At 47.2% G+C, this 21,601-nt stretch overlaps 1 protein-coding gene across 2 annotated transcripts; it reads right to left on the bottom strand.

Moving 5' to 3' along the window:
• Nucleotides 1-2,210: 2,210 nt before the first annotated feature.
• Nucleotides 2,211-17,441, bottom strand: Trim35 (tripartite motif containing 35). Of its 2 annotated transcripts, XM_027390283.2 has the most exons (6): nt 16,816-17,433; nt 11,699-11,794; nt 11,229-11,459; nt 6,775-6,797; nt 5,896-6,014; nt 2,211-5,136 (listed from the first exon to the last, which is right to left on the bottom strand). In XM_027390283.2, exons 1-6 carry the CDS (start codon nt 17,317-17,319, stop codon nt 4,535-4,537), a joined length of 1,575 nt encoding a protein of 524 aa, XP_027246084.1. In that variant the 5' UTR covers nt 17,320-17,433; the 3' UTR covers nt 2,211-4,534. The 2 variants fall into 2 exon arrangements, with proteins under 2 accessions (XP_027246084.1, XP_027246085.1); XM_027390284.2 differs by lacking the exons at nt 2,211-5,136; nt 6,775-6,797 and having other exon boundaries at nt 5,901-6,014; nt 16,816-17,441.
• Nucleotides 17,442-21,601: the final 4,160 nt, after the last annotated feature.

Genomic DNA, 21,601 nt, shown 5'->3' with positions numbered 1-21,601 from the left:
ACCCAGTTAAGTTCAAGAACCAAGAATCATAGTCCCTCTCCCCAAGGTGGCATAAGTACTATGACTGGGGAGGACATTCTTTACTGGGCCTGCTAACAAGCTGTTCAGGAAGCTCCAGCAATGCAGCTTTTGAGCCTTTTGGCCACACTGGGGCAGGCTTTAAGCTGTACAGCTGCCTTGAAGGTACTCATGCATCTGGAGGTAACCTCAATGAAGTGACTGGTCCAGCAGGTGTCTCTGGAGTATGTGCCCTATCTGGGATGAATTAATTGCTCATCTCCTTAGGCCACCCAACAGTGGTGCCCAACTGTATAACCCATGCTATAGCCAACTGGTGGGCCCAATGACATCCCTGGATCTAGAATTGGACAGGTGGTTGGTTATGTGGCTCCTACATTCATCACAGAAACCAGCAATATGGGCAAGTCACAGTGGCAGGCAAGGGAGCTCCAGGTCATGGAGATGATGTAGGCTAAGGGATAAGAGAATGCTGGGAGAGCTTGTTATGTTCTTAAGGTGTTCAGAAAACTCATTCAGGGTTGGAAATCATTCTGTGACTAAGAGCACTTGTTGTTCTAGGGGAATGGAGTTCAGACCCTGGGCTGATGTTAGGCAGCTGACGAATACCTGCAACTCCAGCCTCAAGAGACCTAACACCCTCTTCTGGCCCCTGCAGGCACATACATACAAACATAAACAATACAGATAAATCTTTTAAAATATCTTGAGGGGCTGAGAGACAGCTCAGAGGTTAAGAGCACTGGCTGCTCTTCCAGAGGTCCTGAGTTCAATTCCCAGCAATCACATGGCGGCTCACAACCATCTATAATGAGATCTGGTGCCCTCTTCTGGCCTGCAGGCATACATGCAGACAGAATGCTGTATCCATAATAAAATAAATCTTTAAAAAAATAAAAAATAAATCTTGAGTTGGGTGTGGTTGCACACTAATCCCAGCTCTTGGGAGGCAGATGCAGGGCCACCTCTTGTGAGGTCATCCTGGTCCACACAGCATGTTCCAGGCCAGCCAGGGCTAAACATGAGGCCTGAGTGACACTGTCTCAAATAAACAAATCCTAGCCCTGTCTCATTGCTGGCCAGAGTCATAGACTTCTATTGTTCTGATATTGAACCAAAGACCATATTCTGTTGAAATTCCACCCTCCAGAAGCAAGAGGGAGCAAGGTAAAAACAGCCACTGTATACTCAAGGATGACCTAGGAAGGGGTCCTCCTGTCCCCTGGTTTGCAGAAGCTCCACTGTCAAGACTGAGTCCCACAGACCCTCCAAGTGACACTGCACTGAGGAGCTGGGATGCTCTCCATTGCTACAGATGAGGAGCAGGCATTGCCCCCAAAGACCCAGTCTTGTCAGGTTGCTGTGATGAAAATGGCCCTGTGTGTACCAGGTGGCATGTCTGAAGGGTGCCAAGTTTCACCCAGCAGGAATCGAGTCAGGAAACCTTAGTTATGAAGGCAGGGCCAGGCAATTGGCCCTCTGAACACAGCACTGGAGAAATTGACCCAGGTTTGGGTATGGAACCACCAAGAGGACATGGAAGGATAGCTCCTCTAGGAAGCATACAGGATGAATTCAAAAGGGCAGACTGAACAGGTGCCACCTTTAGCAATAATGAAGGTATGAAAGAGGACAAGGGCCTGTCAACAGCACAACTGTCCCACTCCTGAGCCAAACTATAGGTCTTGTGCTGTATATGCTTCAGGGCAATGCCCAAGACCTGAGGATATGCAAGAAAGGGAAAAAGAAAATGCGCTGGACATCACTAAGACTGTACGAGGGGGCTGGAGAGGTGGCTCAGCAGTTAAGAGCACTCACTGCTCTTCTAAAGAACAAAGTTCATTTCCCAGCACCCACATCGCAGCTCACAACCACTTGTAACTAGCTCCAGGGGACCTGATGTCCTCTGCTGGCCTCTATAGGCACTTGTCCACAGACACATGCATACACAAATACATAAAAAGTGTTAAGATTACTTGTTTATGTAAATCTGTATGGGGGTACGTGCACACATGCACGTAGGTACCTGGTGTCAGATCCACTAAAGCTGGAATTACAAGTGGTTGTGAGCCACTCAATATGGGTGCTGGGAATTGAATTCAGGCCCTCTGAAAGATCAAGTGCTCTTAATCACTGAGCCATCTCTCCAGGACCTAAACAATTTTGTTAAAGACAGTAAAAAGACAACTCAGTGAATAGGAGGAAAGTTTTTATAAGTAATGTATCTGACAGATTAATTTTTATCTAGAATGCATAACAAACTCATAAAATTTCATAATAAAAGGATAGACAACCCAATGGGTAAAGGCTTTGAAGTCTCTTAAGTAGATACACAGCAAACATGAGAAAAGATGTTCCACTCTCAGCCGTCAGGGATGGCAAACGAGACAAACTGCATCCTCACCAGGACAGCTAAGGTAGAGGGCAGCAGTGTTGGCAAGAGCGTGTTACAAACTAGCCCTCACCTGCTGCCGGTGGGAGTAGAAAATGGTACAGCTCTATCAGAAACAGTTTGGCAAGTCCTCAAAGGGTTTAATATAATTACCACCTGACCTGGAAAACAGACTCCAAGGTATATGACAGAGAATACAAAAAAAAAAGACATGTCCACACAAAACTTGCACACAAATTTTATAGCAGCTGTACTCATAATAGCTAAAAAAGCTGCAACAAGCCAAATGTCCACCAACTAACAAACTAAACAGTACATTCACTGCACACTATGAAATCTTACAATGGAAAGCATCAGGTCAGGTACAAGTTACAATAGGAATTTGTGTTTACAAAAGCACTGAAAGAAAACATTGTCAGTTGTGAGTCAAATAAAATTTTTCTAAAAGAGTCTACATCACTGAAATTACCCTACTTAAAAAAAAATGAAAATAAAAAGCTCATTGTAACAGTTAATTTCAGAGAAAGTTTCTTACATAGAAACTGAACGCACCACACCAAGGGCATTTCCTTTCACACCTACTTGGATCCCAAAGTGCCCAAGCATCTGCCAATGCTGTCCCTAATCCCACCCTGGCCTGCACTATAGTGTTTCTTTGAGGCCCCACTTGTCAGATAAGCAATGCATATGACCCATTTATAGCCAATTAGTGGGTGAGTGGCATGGTTTAAAACTTCAGGCTTATGTAATGAGGGGTGCAGGCTAAAACTGGGATGCCAGGTCCTAGGTCAGTAATGTGTCCCTGATTATGACAGTGCATAAACTGGGAAGATATTTCTCCTTATAATACCACTGGGGACTTGGTGGCCAGCAATTAGACTCCATCTATAGGCATGACTGAGAAAGAAAATGTGCAGGTATACACAAAGGAGAAGTTGGAGTGAAACCTCACAGAGAGCAGAGCAAGAACAAGTGGACTGAAGCCAATGAAGACAAGGGCAGAGGGCCAGGACTCTCCCATCCCCATAGGTGGCAGGCTGTAATCTGGGACTTCTCAGTTCCTAAATGAAACAGAGGCCCCTTCTCAGAACTTCTCCCATGATTTCCAAGACCACTATTAATTCACAGACACAGAAATTGAGGCTGAGAGAGAGAGAGAGAGAGAGAGAGAGAGAGAGAGAGAGAGAGAGAGAGAACAGACAGAGAGAGAGAGCACAAAAACAGGTCATTTTTTTTTTTTAAAGTGTTCTAGAAACTTGGACGTTTTCAAAGGAAACTTTCAAAGTACGAATTGCCCAATCAGGGTCAATTCTATGCCACTCAGAATGAGAAACAGAGCTCAGGTTCCTGCCCAGCCAGCATCAGCTGTCTTCTTACTGCATTCTGTTGCTTCAGCCTCTATGCCACTGACTTGTAACTGGTCAATCCTTAGCCACTGCCAAATGCTGCCTTTCCTGTGACATCCACTAACTCTGAGTTGTACTCCAGAGAGCCCCACACCCTACAAAGTTCCCACAGAGCAGGCCAGGGCTTTCCTGTCCTAACCATCTCAGTCAGGGTTGGACAAACAGGGGAACTCCTGGGCCTCAGACCAACTGCCAATAGCCACATGGTCCAGTTAGGCTGGCCACTGCCTTGCTTATCCAACAGTGGGGAGGAAAGCCTGGGTGAAGGCTTTACCCACATAATTAATCCTGGGACTTCCTGTGTGGCCTGACAAGGCTCTCTGTCTGGGAAATATAAATGACAAACTGAGTCAACAAGAAGCATCTCTGATAGACTGACCTGATCATCTCTAAAAATAGTCACACCTACATTTTTAAAATGCCCATTCTACAAAAAAACATCTTCACCAGCAATTCTAGAAGGACAAAGGAAATCAGAAAACCCACATCCCGAAGGTGCTGTGACTCTAAATAGTGTCCAGGCTCACCAAGCATCTCCTGGATGGCTCTCAACTTTGGGTGGGCAGAAAAGGGACCAAAAATAAAGGCATAAGAGGCCGTGGAGTTAGAGAAAAGACAAGACAAGATACAGGATGCTGTGTGAGTGTCAATAGTGAGCTACCACAAGATGTTGAAACAAAACAGGTCCCCAGCCCAGTGTCCAGTAGACTCTGACAGCTCAGATGTCCAGCTCTTCCTTGATGGAGACACGCAGATGGCAGATACGCAGAGGCTCTGGGGGACCGTCACCCCTAGAAGACCCCAGATAGAAGTAGGGCCTCACTTCCCCAAAGTGGGCATGGAAGGTATACAGGTGGCAGTGACGCTCAGAGTCATAGAAGGACAGCTCACCCTCCTCACACTCCAGCTCCACACGCAGGCGGCGGGGCATAGCCTGGACCAGAGGGGCTGTGGCTGTGTCTGAAGTCATGCAGTGGTCTCCGTCCACACCCTGTGTGCGGCATAGGTACCAGAAGCCCGAACGAGTATCGTGGTAGCAGCTATGTGAGTGGCCTTCACCACCTACATCAGCCTGAGCCTGTGCCTGTGCATGTGCCTGCACCCTCACCACACCCACTCGCCAGCTTGGCAGGCCACCCACATCCACCTCCCAAGAGTGGGAGCCCTTCGAGAAAACCTGAGAGCCCAGCAGGCAGGGTGCTGAGGAGAAGCGCTCTGGATTCTCCACCTGCACACGGTAGCCATGGTTGATGACACTCGTGAGGTCATCAGCCACTTTGAGCCAGCCAGCAGCTGTATTGGGATCCAAGCTGAAGGGCACTGGAGACAGAGAGAGAAGGGAAAAGTCAGCAAATTGAACACCCTTCTTCCAGCAGACTGGCTGAGGTCCTACCTGCTCCAATACATACAGGGAACTGCCCTGGGCTGCTGGGGTAGTATTGATCAACCCCCCCCCCCCAAAGATATGTCTAAGTCCCAAGCCCCAGTATCTCAGGATGTTTAGGAATGGATTAGAGATACAGACACTAGAGAAAGAAATGTTACGTGACCAGCCAAGGCAGAAGCCAGTTTTGTCAGTCACAAGCCAAGGACACCCAAGCAATGCCAGCAAATACCAGAATCTAAGGGTCTTCCCACAGATCTGACGGACATGGTTTTGCCCATTTCTTAGCAATGAGCTTTTAGCCTCCAAATCTGTCAGAATAGACTTTGGTCTTTAAACCAATTTGTGCTCCTGTGTAATGAATAACACAGGCAAGAGACTCTAAGTAAAAGAATCAAAGTAACATTCCCCCTGGCTACTGCCATTTCTAGGCATGAAATCAGGGCATGCTGGCAGGACAGAGTCAGAGTGACCCTGGGGGAGGTGACCTAGACTGAGGTCTTCCATCATGAATGTTAGAGTTATGAATATAGAAAGGAGTACAAGCCTCTCTGAAGTGTGGCAGAGGAAGGAAGACCAGGGGCCTTGGGCATGCCTGGAAGGGACTGTAAGGAAAACAGCTAAGAAGCTTGGCCAGTTCTCTGCAGCACAGGATAGTCTCCATTTGGCTGGAGCACCTTGGGGCATGTCCTTACCTGATTCAACAGATCCAAGCATCTTCTTCCAGACACGGTACTGCAGGGAATCCAGATACTTGCACGCATCCATCAGCAAGCCAGGCTGGAGAGGAGCTGGCTCCACTGTGCAAAAGAGCCTGGAAAGGGAAGGCTAGGCATCGGCTGGAGCTGGGGTCAAGCAGTCTACTACAAACAAGACAGCAGGACTGCTTCCCTTGACTCACACCTAAGCTTTGTGGTCATCTGTCCCAAGGCAAACCTGGATTGAGCAAGGAGCCCACTTGGCTGCTACAAGTCCTCCGCAGGAAGGTTCAATCCTGAACAACTGGGAGACACAATGGGTTCTTCAACCTAGCTGCCATCCTCATGGATAGAAACCACACTTAAGCCCGCTCATGAGAGGTCTAAGCTGGAAGGGCCTTAGCAGTACTTGAATCCAAAGAGCCAGTATCGACTGGCCTTCATCTGAGAGCTTGCAGAGACTGGGAAATCATCACAGCCCAGAGCACTCACTCCCATCTTCTGAAAGGACACAACTCTTCCTTATCCATCCGGAGAGCCCAACCAGCATCCACCCACAACAGTGTAAGCCAAGGCTCTCGGAGGAAAGAAGCCAGGCAAAAACTAGGCCTACTGATAACTGAGAAACCCAAGTCATGTGCTTGGTTCTGTAAATCCCTGTGCAGACCAGCGGCCCTCTATGTCCCGAAACAACTCTCTGCCTCCATGCCAACCAGAACTGGAATGCCTTTAAAGAGCTCCCCTTGGCTGGCCTCTACCACTCCCTTTGGATCCCACCCAGCTGGATACAATAGCTGCCTGGCCTGTCAGCTACTGGACAGGCAGCCCTGGCTTTCTGTCTGCCATCCCCACCTTCCACCAGGCTCCACAACTTACCGGCGTTTTCGGCTCTTGTGTTTCTGGGGGAGAGAAAAAAAAGAAACAGAATAAGAAAATGCAGGAAATTTCTGAAGAGTTGCCAAGCGCCCACACTCACGGATGAACAGACCTGGCTTCATTCAGATGTCACACTCCCCATGTAGATCTCATCTCAGATTCAATGTCACCCCTTGGAAATCCCAGGTACCAGGGTGAGGATGCAGCAGAGGGAGACCCTGCTCACTGTACATGAGGCCCAGGGCCAAACTTAGAACTGATCCTAAAATTCATATGGAGTTTCAGGAAATACCCGAATAGCAACCTTGAAAAACAACCAAATTGGAGGATTCATACTCCCCACTTTCAAACTTGCTACACAAGCCACTGTGATGAAAGTGGTGGGACTAACAAGGACAGAACTGACAGCCTAGATAGAAAGTCTCACGCTCACTATGTCTAAGTTTCTACAGGGAACCAAGGTCAGCTGATACAACTGTCTTCTCTGCAAATGGTGTGGGTACAACCAAACAGCAACAGACTCTGCTTTGTTATCAGATTTTTAAAATATTAACTTAAAATATGTCTAAGATTTAAATATAGATAGAGCTAAGACTGAGAAAAGACTTATACTGGGGCATATAAGAAACTCTCATATCTAAACAGTGAAAAAATCAAAGACAACCCTACTGAAACTGTATAGCTGAACATGGTGGCACACACCTTTAGTCCAAGCACTCAGGAGGCAAAGGTAAGGTAGGAGGATCTGAGTTAGAGGCCAGCCTGGTTTACAGAGTGAGTTCCAGGATAGCTAGGACTACACAGAGAAACCCTGGGAAAATAAAAATAAGGGAGGAAAGAGGGAAGGAAGGAAGGAAGAGAGGGAGGGAGGGAGGGAAGGGAGGGAGGGAACTGTAATGAAATTAAACAAGCACCTTAGGGAAGAGCTACCAATGACCCAGGGGCACAAGAATGAGAAGATGCCTATGTCATTAGTTTTCTGGAGAATGCCCATCGCAAGCACAATGAGACAATACCTCATTCATAAGGAAGCCTACGGAAAGAAAAAGAAGTGGCTAAGAGGTATAGAAACTTGACTCTCATACTCAGCTGATGGGGACACAAAATAGTATGGCTACTTTGGAAAACTGCCTAGCAGCCCTTAAGTGGGTTAATTAGAATTATCAAATAACCCACAAATCTGCTCTTGGGTACACACCCAGAAGTAAAAACATGTCCACAAACATACATATTTGGAGTCCCATTCACCATAAAAGCCAAAAGAAATAACTCAAATGAGTATCAATGGATGAATAGCAGGTAAAACACAATGTATAAGGGAAATCATTTGTTCATCAAAAGGAACAAAGTCCTGGTAGATGCATGGGTGAAGCTTCAAAACATACTTTTGTGACAGGTGTACATGGGCATGTTTGTGTATATGAAAATTCCATTTATGTGCAATATTCAGGATGGGCAAATCCATATAAAAAGACCAGTGGTTTCCAGGGGCTGTGGGGCAGCTGAAGAACATGTTCTACTTGGGCATGACAACATGTTCTAAAATAGACTGTCATGATGGCTACACTACTATGTACACAGACAACCATTAAACCAGGAGTATAAGCATACACCTCAGCTCCTGGAACTCTAAAGGCTGAGGGTCCTGGGATCACTTGATATAAGGAATTTAAAGTCAGCATTGGCAACATAACAAGATCCTATCTTAAAACAAATTAAAAACAAAAAAGTTAAAAGAAGCCAGGTGAGGTGTCCCACAACTTTAATTTCAGCACGCAGGAGGAACAGGTAGGCCAGCATGGTCTTTATAGCAAGCTCTTGGCCAGCTAGCTCTACATGGAGAGAATGAATTCCTTTCTTCCCCCCTCCCTCTCATGGTCACAAATCAAGTCACTTCTTGTAGAGGTCTTTGTGCTCATAGATAAGCACTAGGGGAACCTGGAATGTTAAACATGCAGGGTTGTTCCTCAATCTTCTGTGGACGTGGCTAATAGCTAGGAGACTTTTGCACTATCTGTGTGATGGGAAACCACACCAGATCCTTATCATACGCTTCTTTTCTCAGTCAATAGAATCATCTTTACAGTGAGGTGTCACTGTAGTCAATCTATAGAACTCATCTTTATGAAAGGTGTCATGTGTACTTTATAAAGAATTTCGATGTAGTCACATTTGATTGTTATTTAGCTTACTTTATGCTTCATTGTGTACACAGGATTGAGTTAATTATCACCAGGAAAGTTCCAAATTGTGCTGTGCTTAAATATGCCTAAAATAAAATATTTGGGGTCAGACTCCCAAGGTTTGAACCAACATCGGCTTATGGAACTATGTTCTTGCCTCCCACAACTGCTCTGTTGGCTCTGGTGTTTGCAGACAGAACCCCCCTCTCCACCCCCCACCTTCTACATCAGAACCATTCCTCCTGGAAACAGTGAGTACAGGGCAAGGTGACAGCACATCCAGTTTCCCAAGAAAGGTCAGTAAGGAACACAGCTTTTGGAAACCATCACGTGACTTCTGTTCTCTCCCAGAGCATTCTGGGTACAGGACATCCTGGTCAAGGCTTCAAATGTGAGGCCACTGAACATGGAAATGCCAGTGTCTCCTCTCACACTACTGCAAAGACTCTCCAGAGATGTGACTTACTGTGCTGGAAGCACAGAGACCACCCTGCCGCTAGCACTAATTTACAAAGTAGCTTTCAAGCCACAGAAACTTCTCTGCAAGGAAGGACAAAGCCAATACAAGAAGAAAATGATTTTGAGTGTTTTTTTTTTGTTGTTTTGTTTTGAGACAGGGTTTCTCTGTGTAGCCCTGAAGCCTATCGTGGAATGGAACACACTCTGTAGACCAGGCTGGCCTCGAACTCACAGACACTTGCCTACTTCTGCCTCTCTAGTGCTGGGATTAAAGGTGTGCACCACCACCACCTGGCGAAAATGTTTCAAAGGAAGTGTGTATGTGTATGTGTGCACGCGCTCGTGTATGTGTAGGTCCAGACACTCAAGTACATGTGCTTATGGAGTTAAGACGTCAATCTCAGCTCATTCCACAGGTGCGTTGTTCTTGACATAATGTCTTTTACTGCCCTGGACCTCACCAAGCTGTTTATGCTGGCTGCCCAGGGAGCTCCAGGGATCTACCTGTCTCTACCAAGCCAGCACTGGAATCCCCAGTGAGCTACCATGCTCAGCTGATTTTATGTGGTTCCAGGGGTCAACTTGGATCCTCAAGCTCGGAAGGTTAAGTACTTAAGTACTTTACTGAACCATCTCCTCAGCCTGGAACCACTCTTTCTTTTCTTTCTTTCTTTCTTTTTTTTTTTTTTTTTTTTTTTTTTTGATTTTTCAAGACAGGGTTTCTCTGTGTGGCTTTGGAGCCTATCCTAGCACTTGCTCTGGAGACCAGGCTGGCCTCGAACTCTGAGATCTGCCTGCCTCTGCCTCCCAAGTGCTGGGATTAAAGGCGTGCGCCACCAAGGCCCGGCTCACTCTTTCTTTAACAAGAGAGAAAGAAGGCAGAGGGAGATCTTATCCCCACCCCCACCCCCCCAAAAAACAAAACAAAGAAAGAAAAGAAAAAGGGCTGGGCATGTGCCTCAGTAAGAGTAGTTGTTATACACAAAACCTAGGCTATGGAGCCATCACTGCAAAGGAAGGGAAGGAGGTGGGGGTAGGAAGAGGAGAGAGACAGGGGAGAAAAGAAAAAGTACTAAGATAAACATAATCAGGGCCAGTTAAATGGCTCAGCAGGGTAAGGAGCTTGCTGCCAAGCATAAGGACTTGTTTGATCTCTGGGACCCAGAGTAAAAGAAGACTGTTTAAGTTGCTCTCTGACTTCCATAAAACCACTTTGCAATGTGTACCTATTGTGGTAGTTTGAATGAAAATGGCCCCCACAGACCCATACAGAGTGTCACTATTAGAGAAGTGTCCTTGTTGGGCCTTTGAGTTCTTCCTTTGATGTCACAGATACTCAAATCAGATCCAGTGGGTCACTTTCTCTCTTCCTGCTGTCTGACAATCCAGATACAGCTACTTTTCCAGCACCATGTCTGCTGCCATGCTGACAATGAACTAAACCTCTGAACTATAAGCCAGCCCCAATGAAATGCTTCCCTTTATAAGAACTGCCATGGTCATGGTGTCTCTTCACAGCCATAGAAACCCTAAGACACCTGTCTACAAGAAATAAAATGTAATAGACGTTTTAAAAATTTAAATTACACAATTTTAAAAAACTATTTCATTTAGGGGGAGAGAGAAAGCACCAACTAACAAAAACAGAAGCAAGACTTAGTAAAGAATGGTGGCGGTGGCGGGAGGATATTCAGAGCTGCCAAGCCACTGCTCTGGCACAAGCCATGCCAATGAGGTCCTGTTGAACGGGGCTGATAGTCTGAGCTGCTGGCCCCTGACCTTGTTCCTCAGTTCAGACACTGAGCCTCTTACCATGAGGAAGGTCATGTCATCTTCCTTTATTTCCATCTGTAGACGCTCAATCTCTCGAGCCAGTGCCTCAGTCTGTTCTGCCAGCTGTTTCATCTTCTCCTCAACCAGCAGGTGCTTCTTTCTGCTCTCTTCCTTCATGGCACCCAAGGTGGCTTGTTCCTCCACCCTCAGGAAATCGCGGAGCTTGTCAAACTCATACCGGATGCGGCCTTCCAGCCAAGTCGTCTGCACCTGCAGCAGAGCAGGAAGAAGCCCTCAAGTTCAGAAGCCAGGGTTTGGGCTGCCCCGGCTGGTGACTACTTTCAGCAAAGCAACTCAAGGCTCTAGGTGTGACACGAGGAACCCTTAGAGATAACGATCAGGGTACCTCTGTAGCTCCAGAGTTAAAGGAGGACAGGAACAGCTGTTTGGTATAAGTGTTTATTTAATGACACCTACATTTCAAGTTAACCATGGTAGGATTGACTCACCTCATTGTGCTTGGCAATGGCCTCATAGGTACGCCGCAGGGCCCAAAAAGCCTTGGCTTTCTCTCGAAGCACGTGCTCCATGTTCTTACACTTGGCCTAATGTGGGGAATACAGAGATACGTTAGCACTAGAAGCCAGGCAGGAGAACTAACACACCTGTTCACAGCTGGAGTTCCGCTGTGGAGTCCAACCACAAGCCAGGGAAGTCAATCTGCTCCAAAGGCTGTAGGCACAGCTGGAAGCTGGGTACAGCTCCAACCCTGAACTGCATGTGTCCTGCCTCAGTCCTCGAACCCAACACTGAAGAACAATGGTGCAGATGGAAAGCAAGGCTCAGCAGTTCTGGTCAGCCAGCTCCAGCCTATGACTGCTCCTAGAACCCCAGAGCTGTGGGGATACCATCAAGATGGCTTGGCCACTGGCCTTTCTGGAACTCCCCAAACTGGACTTATCTACAGCAAGTCTGAACAGGGTTAACAATATAAATGGTTCCAGTCATTTCAAGAGGCAAAATATTCAAAGGAGATCTCCCCTAAACACACCTCCATACACCACCTTTTCCTTTAATGGTGCTGGGACCACAGGAAATGCCTTCATCAGCAAACTCACGAATTTTTCTATTTGTTGCATTATCTGAGACAAGGTCTTACACTAGTGCACAGGTTGGCTCACTATGTAGCCAAATTGTTCTCAAACACATGGTGATCCTTCTGCCAAGTGGTGGGATCACAGGCGCAAGCAATCACACCCAACTAGTTCTTTGTACTTAAAACATTTTAGGGCTGGAGAGATGGCTCAGAGGTTAAGAGCACTGGTTGTCCTTCCAGAGGTCCTGAGTTCAATTCCCAACAACCACATGGTGGCTCACAACCATCTATAATGAGATTGGTGCCCCCTTTCTAGTATGCAGGCTGACATGCAGGCAAAGCACTGTATACATAAATAATTTTTTTAAAGAATCTTAAAAATATATGGCATGTGTGTGTCCATAGGAAGGTGTCCCATTCAATCACTCCCCACCATAATCTGTCATTTTTCTTTTATTTTTGAGGTTGTAAAATTAACATCATTTCTCCCTTCCCTTTCCTTTCTCTAAACCCTCATTTGCTTTCAATTCATAGCTTTTTAAAATTTTCATCACATGAATATATATTTATATACACATATATCCCTAAATACAATCTGCTCAGTAGGTAATGTTGCTTGTGTATGTGTTTTTCATTGCAGAACATTTGGTATGGTGTGCTCTTCCCTGGGGAAGACTATATCTCCCCCTCTGTTTATGTTGCCTGTAGTTCTTTGTGTAGGGTTGAGGCTTAGTGGTCTTTCTCCCATCCATTTTGGAACATCCATTTGGTGTGAATATATGTGCTTTCTCAGCTCATGTTTAGGCAGTCATGTTGGTAAGATTTTATGGGTGTCACTTCTGACATTACCAGGAGACACAGCAAACTCCCTGATCACCTGACTCTTCCTCAATGTCCCCTGAGCCTTGATCCACCATAACCTTGAGATAAAGTCTCTCACTGAATCTAGACGTAGGTCAATGTCCTGTGTCTCCACCCCTCCCACCCCAAAAAAAGGAATCAGGTAATCATGTGATCATACTTTCATGTGGGTTCTGGGAATATGAACTTGAGCCAAGCACTCAGCAAGTATGAACTAACCCATCTCTCTAACATTCTGTCTAATATTTAAAAATAAACCAATTCTAACACACACACACTAACACACACACACACACACACACAAGTTTAAGGAAGGCACTTAAACATGTGCCTAATACCATTGCTCTCCTTTTAAAGATTTTTATTTTACACGTGTGGGTGTTTTGCCTCCATGTATGTCTGTGAACCACATGTGTGCCTGGTACCCAGAGGTCAGAGAGGATGTCAGATCCCTTGGAACTGGAGTTACAGACTGCTGTGAGATACCATGTAGGTACTGGGAACAGAACTCAGGCCCTCTGGAAGAGCAGCCAGTGGAACTGGAGTTAAAGACTGGATCTGCCCTGCAGCAGTAATAAAAAAGCTAACACACATGGCCTTTATTACTTTTACAGGGCTGTGGCTCACATCTGTAATGCCAGCACTAGATCCCTGGAGTTCAAGGGCCTACAAACGTAGATGAATCAATGAGCTCCAGAACCAGTGAGAGGCCTGGTCTTAAAATGTAAAGGCAGAAAGAGATCAAGGAAAAGTTGTCACCTACCCCCTCCCCATACATAAAAGAAAAGTGTACTCTATCCAAACCTGAGGACACCATACCTGAGGACTTTCTAAGGTTCCCCTGAGCACTCAGGTTCTTTCTTGAGCTCTGATTATCTAAAATCTTCCACCAGGTCCCACTGTGTTAGGACAAAGTCCCAGCTCACTAACATCCCCCTCAGTGTCTTATGAATTGATCTGCCCAGCAGCAGTAATAAAAACACCAACACACGGCCTTCATTACTTCTCCAGGGCTGTGACCCACAAACCTAACACAACAACCAAAGGGAAGATTCCTTCATTTTGCTCAGTTTCAGAATTATCAGTTTGGTCCATCACAGGTGTGGGGGGTGGCTGAGCAGAGGTGGCCAAGAAGCAGAGAAAGTGGATACAAGATACAGCCCGCAAGGACACATCCCACAAACTGCCTTCCTCCAACTGGGCCCCACCTCCTAACTTACCACCTACCAATGAGGCCATCAAATGATGAACCTGTGAAAGGACTCACTCACTGACAGGGTCAGGGTCTCATTCTTGGAACACCTTCAGACACTCAAGGAGTTGTACTTTACTGTCACAGTCAAGATTGACCATCACACAGCTTCAGGGTTTCTGTGGACATTAAGTTTTGTTAATACTTAAGAGGATCTAACACAGAGTAAGTAAGTCCTCAAAGATGATTGCTGCTGGATTATCACATGGTAGCCAAAGGGATCTTTCTTCTAAGCACACACCTCTGGGGGTCCCTGAGGGTACCCAGCAGGGCCACGCTTAGTCTAGCTGTCTCCCCACTCTTACCTTGTGGTAGGTCTTCCCATGCTCCCTCAACCCACACCCATATCCAACCACACAGAGCCATGCTCATCTCCAACTGCCTCACCCACTCCTCTGAAATGTCAACTTCCAGAAACAGTGTTCTAGGTTTGCTTTCTGTTACCATGATAACCAAAACTAACAGGGAAGAGTTTATTCCAGTTTATACTTCCAGATCATACTCCATCGCCACGAGATGTCAGGGCAGGAAATCAAGCAAGAACTAATGCAGAAACTGTGGAAATCATGGAGGTATGCTGCTTTCTGAGTCACTCCAAGCCTCGTGTTCAGTTAGCTTTCTTATACCACCCAGGCTCCCACACCAATCACCAATCTAGACAATCTCTCAGACTGGCTGATCCCTCCCTTCTGGGTAGTCCCTCAACTGAAATTCCCTCAGATGACCCTAGGCTGTTTCAAGGTGAAATTAACTACGACAGAGAGGTGGTCTTATGGACTTAAAGCAGCCGTAACACCTAGAACAGAGTGTGGCATACAAAGGGTCCTCAGTGTTTATTTCACAAACGAATAAATGAATGGGCTGTAGCACATCTGTCTGAGCACACAGCTTGTGCTCTCCTGGGATCTTTCAGACTAGCTCCCTGCTCTTAGACTCACGTTGAGTACCTTCTGGCCCCACATCACCATTCTAAAATGAAGGATAAGACTTGGGCCTCCTGGCTTCACCTGGTGTCTAATGCTCTCTCTCCTAGAACCTTCTACATGCTGCAACATCTGCTTCACCTAGTTAATGCCTCTATATCCTTCACATATTTTCCATAAGCTTCCTGAGAGTGGGAATATTAACACTGATCTCCTCAGTGACCCGAGACCTCCCAGTACAAGAACAAAAGAATGCCTCCGGGCCCATGTTCCCTGTTCCGTAGCTCACAAGTCTTTGGTTGAGGCTTGATCCCCACTCATTCTGGGGACACCACCCATGCTAATCTGTACCTCTGCCAGCCCCAGGAAATTCAAATCAGGACCCAAGTCTCCACACTGCCTACTTCAGCTATGCCAAATAAGGATCTAGTAATTCTGCTGGTGGAAGTGGGAACAAGAATGCTATGGGCCACAGCTGAGCAAATGTGACTGGAGCAACATGCATGTGGATGGCATCCACCTGACCCCTTCTACTCTGTATGGAACTGCAATCAACCGGGCTGATTCTCAATAAAGACATCTCACAAAGCCTGGAAAGGGTGTCTGAAGATCAGGCACGGTGGGCTCCTGCAGTGCCTCTGGCAGCTAACCTGGGCCCTCCCAACTGTGGGTCTGACCCATGTACTAGTAGCTGCTGAAACAAATTCAGTTGTTTCAGTCCATCAGTAGCTAAACAAAAGTTACAAGACACTGCCAGAGTAATATGGACATTTCAGAAACCCCTTTAAAAAGTCAGTTGATCCGTCAGTATAAGTGCTTTGGAAAGCAATGGAGCATGCATTCTAAGCGATTAGGTCAAATGTTTTCGAAAATGTCTGACCCTATTTACTTAAAAAAATTTTTTTTCTGTTTTAGAACAAAGACTTCTCACTGGGCCTAGAGTCATGGGCCTGTATCTCAGCCACTCACAAGGCTAAGGCAAGCAGAGAGCCACTCTCAAGGCCAGCCTGGCTAATTTAAGAGCTTGGCTCAAAACCAAAATTAGGTTGGGGGGGGTGTAGTTGCGTTGCAAAGTACTTGCCTGGAACGTATGAAGCCCGAGCTTGATCTCCTGCAGCACTGACACCCACCCTTCCCCACGCTAGTTTTGCTGTGTCAGCTGCTCTTGGTTTAATTATAGCCACTGGAACTCCAGATATTTGGACGCTAAAAGAGTAATCGGAGTAAGGCAGCGGGCGAGCACCACAGGCCTGTCCTATGGCTCAGAAACCTGTGCGGCCCCACTGGGCTGGGGAAATCTCCAGGGCTCAGAACCGGAGGGAGCTAGGGCCTGGCCTCCACTTCTAAACCGATCATACCAAGCCCGAATGCCTGAGGATGGTACCATTCCGGCATTGTCCAGAGGGGCCTGGAAGGGGAACAAAAAGGTGGCTGGGCCCGGGGGAGGGGGAGGGGCAGTCCCGAGGTCCCAGGGTGGGCTGGCGCGATGCTCACCCGGAAGTCCTGAGCAGTGTCCTTGATGGGCTGCACGCGGTGCTCCTGGTGCCGGGCGTCGGCCTGGCAGGCGCAGCACAGCAGCTCCTTGTCCTCTAAGCAGAAGAGTGTAAGCGGGGCGCGGTGAGCGCGACAGGGGCGCGGGGACCGGCGACCGGTCCAGCGCGCGCCCTCGGCCTCCTCCCGCAGCAGGGTCTCCACCAGGTTGTTGAGCGTGTGGTTGGTGCGCAGCTCCCCGGGAACCGCTCGTTCCTTGCACACCGGGCACGAGGGCGTCGTCTGCACCTCCCAACAGCTGGTCACACACCGGCGGCAGAAGTTGTGGCCGCAGCGGAGCGTCACCGCGTCGTGGAACGGGTCGTAGCAGACCGCGCACAGCAGCTCCTCTTTGAAGGAGCGCGAAGGCCCCGGGGACACAGAGGGGCCCGGCTCCATCGCAGCAGCAGCCGCCGCCGCCGCTGCCGCCGCCGCCGCCGTAGATGTCACCACCGAAGCCGCCTTCATGCTTAGCCAGCGGGCGTTGTCCCTGCTCCACAAAGCGGAGAGCACAGCTGGTTCTAAGCTATGGCGAATGGGTTTTGAGGGAGCTACCCACTTCCTGTCTGTGCGGGGTCTCCCGGAAGAGGTGTGGCCCGCGGTCTGGGCTCGCTCCCGGGCAATCCACGTCTGTGCAGCGCGGAAGGATCTTGTGCCTGCCTAACCACACTGCGGGGCTTCCGTTGTGGAATGGGAAGTGAAGCCGCGGGCCGCCATCCTTTGATAGTTCCCGGAGTCTCAGACTTCCCAAAATAGATGGGCGTGGACGTTCGTGGTTTACCTCCTGGGGTCCCCGAACCCGAAGTAGTGGCTGGGTCTCGCAGCACTGGGGATGGTTTCTCAAAACCCTCACTTAGTTCGCTCACTGACTTTGGTCGGGCTTACTCGAGGTAGCGTTAAGACCTGAGGAATTGCGATCCCAGGCTTGTAGTTGGATCAATGAGTTCCGTACGTAAAATGGTGGTCTCCGCGAAAAGAGCGCGTGAGAGGAATAAATACGGAAGCAGGCTCGTGGCATCAGGCCGACCTCAACTAAAACCAGGATGAGAAAGTCGTGGTGAACATGCTTATATAATCTCAGCGTGTGGGAGGCTGGAGCAGGAGGATAAGGAGCTCGAGGATAGTCTGGGTTACAAAGGGCCTTTTTTTTTTTTTTTCTTTCCTGGATTCTTGCCAAGAATGGCAGCTGCATGGTTTCTAACTGCTCGTCCCTGCTTCAGTGTGATTCTTTTGTAGCCTTCCGCTATGGACTATCTTTTTGCCGGATGAGCTCCCATTCCCGGCCTCTGTTGAAAGATGACTCCGGTGCATAGTGTCCCCGCCAAATGTTTTGAGAACAGAGACCGACAGCCTTTTTCTGACAGTCTTTTCAAGGGCGTTTCTAAACATCCTTGAGTAGCTGTGAGGGGTAGAAACAATTTCACCCCAGACCAAGGTCTGGCCGACCACTCCCTCGGGTTTGCTGAACTCAAGGTTTCTCTCCTGTAGTGCGTTTCACACTGGAAACAGACCCAGTGAGGAGTAAGGATGGCGTTAATTATCTCTGCTAGTGATTGTGGTCCTTGCCGGGAGCCTAGACTCAGTCACATGCAAATAGGGTTAAAGTGTTAGGTCCTTTACAGCCCTTCCTCAAATCTTTCCACACTCTGCAATAGTCCTTAACTCCTGGGATTTTTCACCATTAATTTGTACTGCCTTCAGGGTGTCTGGTGTGAACCCATAATGCTCTGTAGTCAGCCAGTCACCCAGGAGCTAGTTGAAGTTTGTTCCATTCCTGTTCTGTTTCAGTGCTGGGATGGAAGCCCGGGGGATTTAGGTGAGTGCACTTCACTAAGGATTACGTTTTCCAGCCCTTGATTTGCTAAAACAAATCCTCACTTTCTATGGAATTTGTAATCCTTCCACCTTAATCTCTGAGTGCTAAAATTATATGTAAGAGTTTTGTTTCCGGGGAGCTTCCTAAATGCTAAGACTCCCGAGCCAGTCTCAACCTACTCCACCACCACCCCATCCCTGCACGGAAGTGGGGGGATGACAGGGACCTACCTACACGTTTACATTCACAGAATGGGGTGGTTCTCAAACACACCCAAGTTTAAGAGCCACTCACCTACCAAGTTGTCAGAGGTTCAAAATGAACTGTAGAAGCAATACTTGAAATGTAGCTGATAGACGACAGATGGTAGTTGCCCTGAGCAACTCCCTGGAAAATCTTGCCTCATTTTCTTTCGATGGTTTTGTTATTTATTTTGGGGCCAGGGAGCACACACATGCCACGGCATTTGTGTGGAGTTCAGAGGACAACTTGTGGAAGTTGGTTCTCTCCTTCCACTAAGAGGGAGCTCCAAGAATCAAACTCAGGTCTTTAGGCTTAAAGGCAAGTACCTTTACCTGCTGAGCCAACTCACCAGCCCTCATTCCTTTTTCTTTTTAATGTCCCTAAAGATACAGATTTTTATTTATTTTCTTATGGCTTGTGATGATTCATAGACAAATGTAATGGGAAGCCTTTTATCTTAATAACTTTGAACTATTTAAAAACTTTTTTTTATTATTTTACTTCACGTGTATTGGTGTTTTGCTTCCCGTATATCTGTGCACTGCATGTGTGCCTCGTGCCCGGAAGAGGGCATCAGATCCCCTGGAACTACAGTTACAGGTGATTGTGAGCTATCATGTGGGTGCTGAGAATCAAACTCAGGCCATCTGGAAGAGCAGCCAGTGTTCCTAACCAGTAAGCAATCTTCTCAGCCCCCAAAACATTACCTGGGAATCAAAGGTAGGGGCCTCTTATTACCCTCGGTGAAACTTAAACCCACAATCCCTGGCTTAGGAAGCTAGTGCTTTAACTATTAGGCCACTGGGGCAGAACCTCATTGTTTTCCATCAAGTTCTCTTCCCCATGAATGCCAGCATGTGGACCATTTGTATTACTCGCTATGACTTTCATTTGTGTTTATCTAGTTTTCTTTGTTTTATTGCATGTCCCCCACTCCGAGGAGATCCACAAATCAAAACAGAGAATAGAGAGTAAAAATTGGAACTTGTGATGTAGGCCTGAATTCACTGGAGACCAGGCTGGCCTGGAACTAGCAGATACCCACCTGTCTCTACCCCCCAAGAGCTGGGATTAAAAGCACCGCCACTTCAAGCTAACATAGGTGACTCAACTGCAACACAAAGGTGAACATGAAACCTATGAGGTCTGTAGTCTTTTGGGAACTATAAAGGGGCCTAGTCCAAGCTATGGATGAGCTGGGGTGTGAGCTGAAGCATACTGTTTCCTCTTATAAAGCCACTGATGCTGTTATGGGAGCTTGGGCTGGTTAATTTTTGTCAACCTGACACAAGCTGGAGTCATTTGGAAAGAGGGAGCCTGAGTGGAGAAAAGGTCTCCATATGACTGTTCTGTGGGCAAGTCTTTAGGGGCATTTTATTGGTTAATGATTGATGTAGGAGGGCCCCATTCACTGTGGGCTGTGTCACCTGGGACAGGTGGTCCTGGATTGTATAAGGAAGCAATCTGAGCAAGCCATGAGGAACAAACTGGTAAGCATCACTCCTCCATGGTGTCTGCTTCAGTTCCTGCCTGGAGTTGTCCTGCCTTAACTTCCTTCAACACACCACGTGACCCAGGATATGTAAGCCAAATAAACTTTCCTCACCAGGCTGCTTTTGGTCTTTATCACAGGGATAGAAAGTAAACAAGGACAGGGCTCTACCCTCATTACCTCATCCCTCATTTCAAATAGCAGCATGAATTTAGGGTTTGAGTTTCCAAGGCTTGGACTTCTGGGTATCTGCTGAAACCCTAGCAAGAAGGAATGCTGTGAACAAGAAATAAAGGCAAGGATTACTCTATTGCATTAAAAAAAAAAAAAAAAAAAAAAGGCAAGACTTACCTATGTGCTGTCTACAAGGAATCCACTTTACATACAACTGTTTAAGTAGCACAAGTAATCAAAGAGAAAGGGCTAATGTTAATCACTGGTGTGATTCTGTCCCCATCAGAAAGTATTACAGCAGAAAAGGGTCAGTTCAGCAGGAGAGTTGCTGATAGCATCTTTAGAAACAGGCAGCCAGAGCTGCAGACCCAGAAGAGCTTGTTCATTAGTTGCTAGGGCAACCTGTAAGGAAAGCACAGTGGCCTGATGCTCTCAGCGAGGACTCTGTTGCTTAGACCTTCTCTAAAGCCTAGAAGCCTGGGGGGGGGGGGGGGAGAAGATGAAGGGTGCTTAGCTGTTGTGGGTGATGCAGAGAGATTGTCCTTAACAAGTAATATGCAGTACAAGTGACTAGGGGTGCGCCAAGGATGGTAAGCCACCTGCCTCTGGATCAGTTGGGTCCCAAACATTTTTGATTGAGCCTGTTTATGCATTTCACTGTGACCTTTTAAACTATAAACACAGATAAGACCCCAGAATTAGTTATGAAGGAGACCTCACACTATCCTTCTAGTCTTTCCCATGGCTTCAGAGAGTAGCTATACCAGCACCACTCTTCTCGCCCAGATAGAAAGGATCCAAGCACCAAAAAAAAGTTTCTTAAAATCCTCCAGCAGACTTCCTCAAAGCTTATTGGTCTGTGGGGCATGGTAGTAGCAGAAGCCTTTAATCTCAACACTCAAAAGGCAGAGATAGGTAGATCTCTGGGTGTTTGAGGCCAGCCAAGACTATATAATGAGATCTGGTCTCAAAAACAAGCAAACAAAAAAACCCTTATTGATCTAGGTTAGAACTGAGCCCGTCAG

The sequence above is a fragment of the Cricetulus griseus genome, assembly GCF_003668045.3.
Source record: "Cricetulus griseus strain 17A/GY chromosome 1 unlocalized genomic scaffold, alternate assembly CriGri-PICRH-1.0 chr1_1, whole genome shotgun sequence".
Classification (NCBI taxonomy): domain Eukaryota; kingdom Metazoa; phylum Chordata; class Mammalia; order Rodentia; family Cricetidae; genus Cricetulus; species Cricetulus griseus.
The sequence above is the reverse complement of the archived record's forward strand: the minus strand, read 5'-3'. Positions and strand labels throughout refer to the sequence as shown.